A 9,312-nucleotide genomic window follows, 5' to 3' on the forward strand; every position below is an offset into this window, starting at 1 on the left:
GCACGATCTTTGAAATTCCGATACATTCGACACGCATTGTTGATCACTGCGATGAGATGGGCATCATTTATCGGTTACGGAAAAAATCTCGTGTAATTTTGTAATTTACATTAGATACTCTTGCGCACGACTATATAGTTATATCTTACATTGTAAATAGATCAGATATATAAATGTCTGTATAATATATATATATAAACCAGCAGGATATATCGTATTGGAAAAATTATAAATATTAAAGTTCTTTGTGCCCAAATTTTATTATATATATAATAACATATAATTGATGGTATTTTCAAAAAAGAATTTTATAGAAATTTAATTATTATATAACTGAAACAAAACTCGTGGACGATTATTTTTATCCTAATATGAGATTGCAAGCTATATCAATCAAAAGAACAAAAAAATGTTTTTAAAATTATATTTAAAGTTGACAATTTATAATTGTTAAATTTTATTTTGCAGAAAAGGAGATTGCGTCTTATATATATTCTCGATAAAGAATTTATATCAAGTCGTTTAGTATTTCGATTCTAATTTTTCAAGATATGCGACAATAAATTAAAAGTTGTTTTCTCTGCTTTTGGATGGTAGATCTTGCAGAATGATAAATGTTTCTTTCCGTATAGAATGTGTGCGCGCGCGTTCCAAGAATACGGCGCGTTAAATAATCGCGATGAAAAGGAATCCGAAGCGGTTTATATTTCCTGAATGAAACTTTATAATCGGACCAGGGGACGGTCCCCTTTCATCGGAATAGCGCTCTCTCGGTTTCTGCAAAAATTGTCGTCGCAACTCGTTGCGCACGGCAGTACCAGGCAAAAATACGGAAAAGGTTCCGATTCCTGGCGATACCCCACTACCTTTCCATTACCTTTATCGCCACCTGTATGGGTCGGCGGAGAATGGGACCAGGACCGCAGGCTGATACGAGAGTTGGAAAAGGAATGGTAGTGAGAGTCCAAGTCAGGAGGGAAAGGATTCCGAGCGCGAGAGGCTGTCGGGTGCGCTCGCGTTCGCGTTCACGCGCTCGCGCAAGCGGCAGCGCGGCCGCGGATGTGAAAGTGAGTCTGTCTTGTACAGTTGACCGAAACTGCATGCCGTATACCGCGTATATCCGTATATTCTCGTCTCTCGGTTATCCGCGATCGACGTGCCATGCCATAACGTGTAGTGTTTCGTCCGATCGTGGGATACACATGTACCTGCATGACTCCGATCGAAGAGCGATTCTGCAAACGCTGTCTACACGCTGTATAAAAAGATCGAAAAATTTGTGTTTATTATTTTGGCGTCCGTATTTACTTACGTGCAAATTTATGTTCATTCGTCACGTACGACACATGCGAAATTTCACGATCGCGTGTCGCAGTTCTCAATTTTTTTTTTACACTTATCCGTTTTACTTTCATTTACAAGCAATTTGAACAACAAATTGTTTGTTAATTGTTTTTCTCACTTTGCTCACATTTTTCAAGGATTCGATCAACAATATTAGCAATGAAACCCTAATAAGAAGGAGAAAAAGGAAATCAAAGCAGAAGAAATAAAAAATTGAAGATAAAAGGCAATAACGCGCAACAAATGAGAGATGTACAACATTTTATGCGGAGGTTCGATTATCATTACAACTGGATAGTAAAGGAAAACAGGGAAAAAGAAAATTGATTTCCCAAGTCTATACGGCAAAGAAATAAAGCTCTCTCAAGCAAATGGGACACGTCTCTTTTCGCGTACAAATGTTCCGAAGAGTGTTGTTTGGTACATATGTTTTTTTTCTACAACTCGACGTCTTTTCAAATTATATTAAAGTTTCCTGTCTTTGAGAGAAGAGTAGTGGAAATGCGCGCGAGTAGTAGCTTTCCGTTCCGCGAGGCTATAGAACTAAAACTTTGATTAAATCTCCGCAGACAAAGTATGTGATTGGTATTATATACGCGCACAGATCTAACAATTAAAATATTCTGTTATTTTTGAGTGAAAATTGTTCCGATTGTGCGAGGCATCGATACCTTTTCAAGATATTGTTTTATATGTTTATCAAGTTGCATACGAATTTGTGCAGAAACATTTAGGATATTTACATAAATTGTGTTCCTTATTTGCATTATACGTGGACGAATAAAATTTGCGATATAGATGAATTTTAATCGCATTATTCTTACTTGTTATCAGCGACAAATTGTGTGACAAATCAAAGTATTTGCAATAGAAAGAATAAGAGACAGAGTGAGTGCATTACTATAAGAAAAGTTAAATATACATATATATACATATATATTACATACAACAAAAGTAGACAAAAGAAGAAAAAAAAGTGAAAAGTGCATAGGTATATACAAAGTCGCGCATATTCATCTGTTTATTAAATTTTTAATAAATTGACTTACTTGTGAAAATTGGAGCATTTACGTATATATATATATATATATATATATATATATATATATATATATATGTATATACACTTACGGTGTCTATATATTGTATGTAACTGTGTATTATTTGCACCTTTAAACTTCAAATGTAATTATTTCTCTATTATTTATCAAGATTTTTTTCGTTGAAACTTACAGTCCGCAAGGCTTTGTAATTATGAGACAAACGGTGCTCGTTATCCTGTGCTTTTTGGGCTTTGTCTTAGCGGTAAGTCCTAGATTACCACGAACATCCGCTGATCAACGCAGCACACGTAGTGCGAGCCCGGCGCATAATAGCACCGGCGCTACGCTACAGTCGTCTTCTCGCAATTTCCAACGAAATAGGTGAGAGATAGCATTTGTGTGTATTCTGCTTTTCTGTTTTTTATTTTATTTTCTTTTCTTTTATGAACATTCTTCTTATTTCGATTCGTGTGAAAAGTACAATTGACATAATGGAATTTCTTTTATAGATGCATGATGCATGGGAAACATTTTCTGACAATATTTTAAACTGTGCTCATTACATAAATTAAAATCAATCATATTTTCCTTCAAAACTTGCTACTAATAATTACTATATAGTTTGCGAATGTGTTTCACGTGATGTTATCTTCATCGACATTTAAATGTACGATGTATCGTCTAGTAGGATGATATATTAAAGCCAATGCTGCAAATATTTAGTTTGAAATGATAAAACTTTTTCTTTTATTAAAAATAGTTTAGTTTAAAATTGAATAGCAAGAGGAAGCAGGAGAGGAGTTTACAATTAAATAATTTTTCAACGATAAAATAATAGCAATTATCATTGACAAAATTATTAACGAGACAAAATTATTCATTATTATTAATTGCCACAAAAACATGAAAAGTCGTAAACAATTGATTACGTCATTAAAGACTGTCTTAATAGAGGATAGACAATACTAGCTAGCGATAGTTTAAAGTAAATAACAAAACAGTGAATATATATATATATATATATTGTTTGTTTTAGAGAACAATATCTTTTCAACGTCTTCGAAGTAATAGTATCAACTTTGGAGTCTAAGTTGCAGCGAATCGAGAATTTAGACAAGGCGGTGGAACATTTAATGAGAAGAGTAGAGGCTTTAGATTCACGCGTAAACGATAATATTGATAAAACAGACGCGGTAATTACTAAACTCAGAACATTAGATTTGAAACTTTTTAATGCATATCCTATCATGTCAACGGAAACTATTCACGCAGCGAGAATTACGGAAAATAAGAACGGAAGACATACCGAGGATAGTAAGTGCGGATACATCTTAAATTAATTGTATTTTTTAATTTAAATGATTTCGTTTTCTTTCTTTTTACACACAATAAAGACTGTATTTAAACGAATGCTCACACGCATACGCGACATAAAAAAAAAATTATTATTAGCTCTAGTTTATTATTCTAATTGTAAGCATGAATTGATATTTTTTTATGTATCCTTTCTTCTCATTTCTTCTCATTATGTGTTATACAATATTATTAAATTCAATAATTAGAAGCAATTATTATACCTATATTTATTTATATAATTCATTATAGCTCCATCGATACGCGTAATTCATCACGATCGAAACGATCGGACTCCTGAAACGCTTGGCGAAAAATTGGTTTCCCTGGATCAGAAGGTTTCCGATATCGATCATAAGCTTGTTAATCTGAAGAATCAGCTCGACAACAATTTTTTACAAAGTGATGATATAAATGTTGAAGCGAGTGAGAAGAAACCTGTCAGTATGAGTGTCATCGAAATCACTAAAGCTATGAGTAACGAAGTGATGAACCATATGACTATTGAAATTGAGAATCTTAGGCAAGCGACAGGTAGTATGGATCGAAAGCTTCAATTCCACATGAATTTGGTATCGGATAATCTCGGAACGTTATATAATATGGTTACCGATGTGCACGAAGCTATTGTCGAGAAAAATTACGAAAATAATCATCGACAAAATCATCTTAATTTAACAACGACTGAAGCCTCCCCAACGAAGCAAAGTAAAATCGATCGTCTCGTCGAACAAATGTATCCGATGCTTACTGTTTCTGAAAAAATGGATCAAGTTTGGAATGTAGTGGTAAGTTTTGAATGAAAAAATATAAAACCACAATATTATATATACCACAACAGCCGATTTGATGGCAAAGTGCAAAAGTGCACTGTATAATATGTTATATATATATATATATATTTTTTTTTTTTTTATCAACTTTACGCACAATGCGATATTATAATGTTAACAATTTTTTGGATAATATTATAGATGGGGACCAAGAGCTCGGTGGATGATTTGTTGCCGAAATCCGACAAATTACTTACTCAGACACAAAGGCAGGAGAGAGCAATTAGCGAAATTCATGCCGATTTAAGATCAAAAACAAATAAGATTATTGAGAATCTGGAGGGTGTCGAGAGCCGTTTGAGGAAGCAAGAGGACGATGTGGCCACTTTGGCGCAACGTCCGATTCCGGCTGAATTGCTATTAGATCCAACAATTGATCGGCTCGTTGAATATGATCCAAGCAGGTACAAATTTCACTCTTAAATTAACTTGAGTAATATAATATATGTATGTGAATGTGTAAACGTCATGTCTCTTTGGCGCAAAAATTTTTCTTTTGTTTGTTAATCCCCCTCAAAGTCACACACAAAACTTTTGTATGCGAATTTTTCTCTAAAATGCTTTGCTTCCGCGAGATATAAGTCTGTAACACTTTCAAAAATTCACCCTGTATGTGTATATATATATATATATATATATATATATATCATCGTTTATTCCAAGATATGTCAGCGTAACCGAAGATTTTGCAACGGAGATGCCCTTAACATCTATGCTGCCTACCGCCGCACCGCCCTTGTCAACTACAACATCAATATCGTCTGTCGCTTCACCCTCGAACAATCCTACTAATTCTACGACACCTATGACGGCAACATCTTTGAATACTGCTAGACCAAATAATAGGAATCGGGGAGTTATATTTCCGAGCGTAAAAAATAAACCGAGCTTAACAAATTCTACTTTTACAAACGATGTATTAGTCAACTATAAGGATGTCAAGGTATTTTAATTTTTACCATGCATATATAAGCTCTTCTTTCACTCAAAGTTGTACAACCTTTTATCTTTTTATAGAACATATGATTTGAGCGTGAGATTTACAAAAAATTTTACCGTTAACAATTAATGTGTTTTATTATTATTGAAGACATTGGAGACTTTTAATTTTCTGTTATATTATTTTCTCTGCTATATTGCGTTTCTAGGGTTATTCTTGCGTGGATTTATTAAACGGCGGAATGAGAGACAGCGGGGTCTACTACTTGCAAATACGCGGTACGACATATTGGTTCCTTAAGGTGTATTGCGAACAGGAAATTGCTGATGGTGGTTGGACAGTGAGTTTATTGATTGCATCATGTGGTGTACGATCGAATAATATATGTAATTGCGATTAAAAATTGTATTAAAACAAAGTATTAAAACAAAATTTAAATTTAAATTTTTTAAATTATATTATATTGGCATTTATCGAGAAATCGATTAATATCGATCTGTACAATCTCCAATGAGGGAGCGAGAACGTGCAATCCTGACAATCGATAATAAATCGAAAATATAAACACGCTCGCACGCACTCCCATGTTATAATTTGCGTCCTCTGATCTCTGATTTACATTTACGATAAATTTAAATTTCAAGGTTATTCAAAGGAGGGATGATTTTGGAGAGCCAAGAGAGAATTTTAATAGAGATTGGGGAGATTATAAAAATGGATTTGGAGATCCTGCTAAGGAATTTTGGCTGGGCAATGAAAATATATACATGTTAACAAATAATGAAGATTACATACTTAGAGTTGAACTTGAAGACTTCGAAGGTAACAAAAGGTATATGCATAAAGTTTGCAGATTGATTTATGATTTGATAATTTTTCGCAATTGCTAAAGAGCCATATGCTAATTCATATAGTTTTACAACTTTTATTTTGTGCAAATGTAAATTTGAAATTTATCAAATATAAATTGCAATTGTAGTAATTTTTGACTTTATTGTCGACTACTATAGGTATGCTCAATATTCGCATTTTAAGATTTATTCAGAGGGAGAGTATTATAAATTAGAGATAGATGGATATGAAGGAAATGCTGGAGATTCGTTAAATGATCCTTGGTATGGATCAAACAATAGCCCATTTTCTACATATAATAGGTAAGTGATACACACACACACACACACACACACACACACACACACACACACACACACACACCATGTAACACACTTATTATATATAATGAAATACATTTTTGCGTCTTATTACACTCACTCCAAAAAAAAGCGTTACACTTAAAATTTGGGAAAAAATTATCAAATTTTAAATGACAATAACTTCGTAAATAATAAAGATAGAAAGGTTTATAAAAAACGAAAATAAAGTAAAAAGTTGCCTTTTATTCAAATGTGAATATCTCAGCGAAAAGTCATCGTATCGAGATGATTAAAAAAGCATTTTAAAGAGGAGACTCTGTACTATCATATGCTTTTAATCCCATTGAGTTACGACATTTGACTCACGCCATATGCCGTGGCGAACTCGGACCATTATTTTTCATTTTTGCATGGTTTCGTTCTGTCATCTGCCCATTTTCAATAAATTTATCTCGCAACATTAAAATGAATAGATTCTTAAAGTAGAGATTCCAATCTTTATTTTCGTTTTTTATAAACCTTTCTATCTTTATTATTTACGAAGTTATTGTCATTTGAAATTTGATAATTTTTTCCCAAATTTTAAGTGTACCGCTTTTTTTTTTAGTGAATGTATTATATTTTGTAATGATGCAATGCAAGATACATGTATATACAGGGTGTTCAAAAAAGACCGGAACCCCTGAATAACTCAGAATAATCGAATTCTAGGAAGAAATACCCCAGACAAAAGTTGTAGGGTTAAAAATAAGACTTGATGGTGACCTAGAGCTTGACCTTGAGGTCAAGTTTAGAGGTCATTTGAAGGTCAACTCGATTTTTTAAAATGGAAACCCCCATTTTTACCCCGGATTCGGAAAAAGCGGGAAATTTTACGTTCAGAATGGTACTTAAGTCTTGAATTAAGATGACCTTTAGGGGTCATTTAGGGGTCAAATTGTATAGAGCAGAAGAATCTATTAATAACTAACTTTAATCATGTTCTAGAGGGAAAACCCCTAAAACACCCCAGAATATCGATTTCATCATGATATTGAAATTAAACAATTAACTTGAGAGTAAAATAATATCACATTGACAAGATTATTTTAAAATTCAATTTTTTTAGATTACAATTCCGTAACAAATTTGAAGCATCTCGAGATGAAATTTGAACTTAATCTTGCTCAGAGATAATCCTTTCCGCCACTCACGAGGACTTACATTTTACCTCAACTCCAAGTTTAAGGTAACGACCGAGCTCTGTTTCTTGAATGCAACAATTTTTGTCTGGGGTGTTTTAAGGGTTTTCCCCTAGAACATGATTAAAGTTATAGTTATTAATAGATTCTTCTGTCCTATACGATTTGATTCCTAAAGGTCATCTTAATTCAAGACTTAAGTACCATTCTGAACGTAAAATTTTCCGTTCTGAATCTGGGGTCAAAAATAGGGATTCACATTTAAAAAAATCGAATTGACCTTTTAAATAACCTCTAAACTTGACCTCAAGGTCAAGTTCAAGATCACCATCAAGTCCCTTTTTTTTAACCGTACAATTTTGTCAGGGGTGTTTTCCCCCTAGAACATGAGTAAAGTTAGTTATTGATAGATTCTTCTGTCCTATACGATTTGATCCCTAAATGACCCCTAAAGGTCATCTTAATTCAAGACTTAAGTACCATTCTGAACGTAAAATTTCCCGCTCTTTCCGAATCCGGGGTTAAAAATGGGGGTTTCCATTTTAAAAAATCGAGTTGACTTTCAAATGACCTCTAAACGTGACCTCAAGGTCAAGTTCTAGGTCACTATCAAGTCCCTTTTTTTAACCCTACAACTTTTATCTGGGGTATTTCTTCCTAGAATTCAATTATTCTGAGTTATTCAGGGGTTCTGGTCTTTTTTGAACACCCTGTATATGTTTGCTCCAAAAATGCATTTGATTTAGATATATTTATGAATTTAGGGATAATGATAGATCATCTTTGAATTGCGCTTCGATGCTTAAAGGTGGTTGGTGGTGGAAATCTTGTGGACGTGGTTTGAATGGTCTTTATTTAAATGATCCACAAGATCTTACTGCACGACAAGGTATGTTTATAATTTTCTAATGTAAATATAAAGAAAATGTTAATTAATATAATGGAAGGGAAATAAGCAGAGATTGTGTAAATAATGAAAGTGAATGTTAAATTTTCTTCTTTGTATTATATATATATATATATATATATATAGTAAATAAAAGTTGTGTGTTGTTATTTCTAAAGGTATTGTATGGTTCCGCTGGAGAGGTTGGGATTATACTCTAAAACGTGCATTAATGATGATTAAACCAAAAGGTCCAACAACAACGACGACAACAATAATGATATAAATATAAGAACATGTGTAAGCTTTAAAACATTAAACTCGATCGAAATTTCTTGCGATCATTGAATATATATGTATATATATAATCTTGCGCACATACATATGCGGTATTTAAATTATGTATTGCAAATATACACAGACAATTATTACACATGTGGACATAAAAAATATGGCGCTTTTTCCTCAATTCTTCATTCATTCTACATCTACAATTTTTATTAAAAAAGATTTTACGATTCGAACTCTCTTTTTGTGTATTTATATAGTATAATAAAATGATGCTATTCAATAAACAT

General features: G+C 33.0%; 1 protein-coding gene across 4 annotated transcripts; it reads left to right on the plus strand.

Annotated features, from left to right (window-relative positions):
• The first annotated feature begins 628 nt into the window (after positions 1 to 628).
• LOC145935529 (uncharacterized) lies at positions 629 to 9,296 on the plus strand. Of its 4 annotated transcripts, XM_083036976.1 has the most exons (12): positions 1,074 to 1,257; positions 1,482 to 1,764; positions 2,580 to 2,768; positions 3,424 to 3,701; positions 3,993 to 4,528; positions 4,715 to 4,977; positions 5,237 to 5,516; positions 5,722 to 5,853; positions 6,158 to 6,345; positions 6,524 to 6,667; positions 8,613 to 8,737; positions 8,914 to 9,296. In XM_083036976.1, exons 3-12 carry the CDS (start codon positions 2,599 to 2,601, stop codon positions 9,018 to 9,020), a joined length of 2,223 nt encoding a protein of 740 aa, XP_082893102.1. In that variant the 5' UTR covers positions 1,074 to 1,257; positions 1,482 to 1,764; positions 2,580 to 2,598; the 3' UTR covers positions 9,021 to 9,296. The 4 variants fall into 4 exon arrangements, with proteins under 4 accessions (XP_082893105.1, XP_082893102.1, XP_082893103.1 ...); XM_083036979.1 differs by lacking the exons at positions 1,074 to 1,257; positions 1,482 to 1,764 and adding an exon at positions 629 to 1,067; XM_083036977.1 differs by lacking the exons at positions 1,074 to 1,257; positions 1,482 to 1,764 and adding an exon at positions 2,179 to 2,232.
• The last annotated feature ends 16 nt before the right edge of the window (positions 9,297 to 9,312 follow it).

This window comes from Prenolepis imparis, unplaced genomic scaffold (assembly GCF_030444845.1).
Source record: "Prenolepis imparis isolate NDT839.2.m4 unplaced genomic scaffold, iyPreImpa1.0 SCAF_4, whole genome shotgun sequence".
In the NCBI taxonomy this organism is placed as follows: Eukaryota; Metazoa; Arthropoda; class Insecta; order Hymenoptera; family Formicidae; genus Prenolepis; species Prenolepis imparis.

What these genes read in the sequence shown, in the direction of transcription:
- LOC145935529 (XM_083036979.1), top strand. Translation starts at nt 2,599, where the DNA reads ATGAGACAAACGGTGCTCGTTATCCTGTGCTTTTTGGGCTTTGTCTTA. An exon ending in ATCAAGTTTGGAATGTAGTG is followed by an intron (nt 4,529 to 4,714) that starts GTAAGTTTTGAA and finishes ATAATATTATAG; the next exon opens with ATGGGGACCAAGAGCTCGGT. An exon ending in AGATCTTACTGCACGACAAG is followed by an intron (nt 8,738 to 8,913) that starts GTATGTTTATAA and finishes TTATTTCTAAAG; the next exon opens with GTATTGTATGGTTCCGCTGG.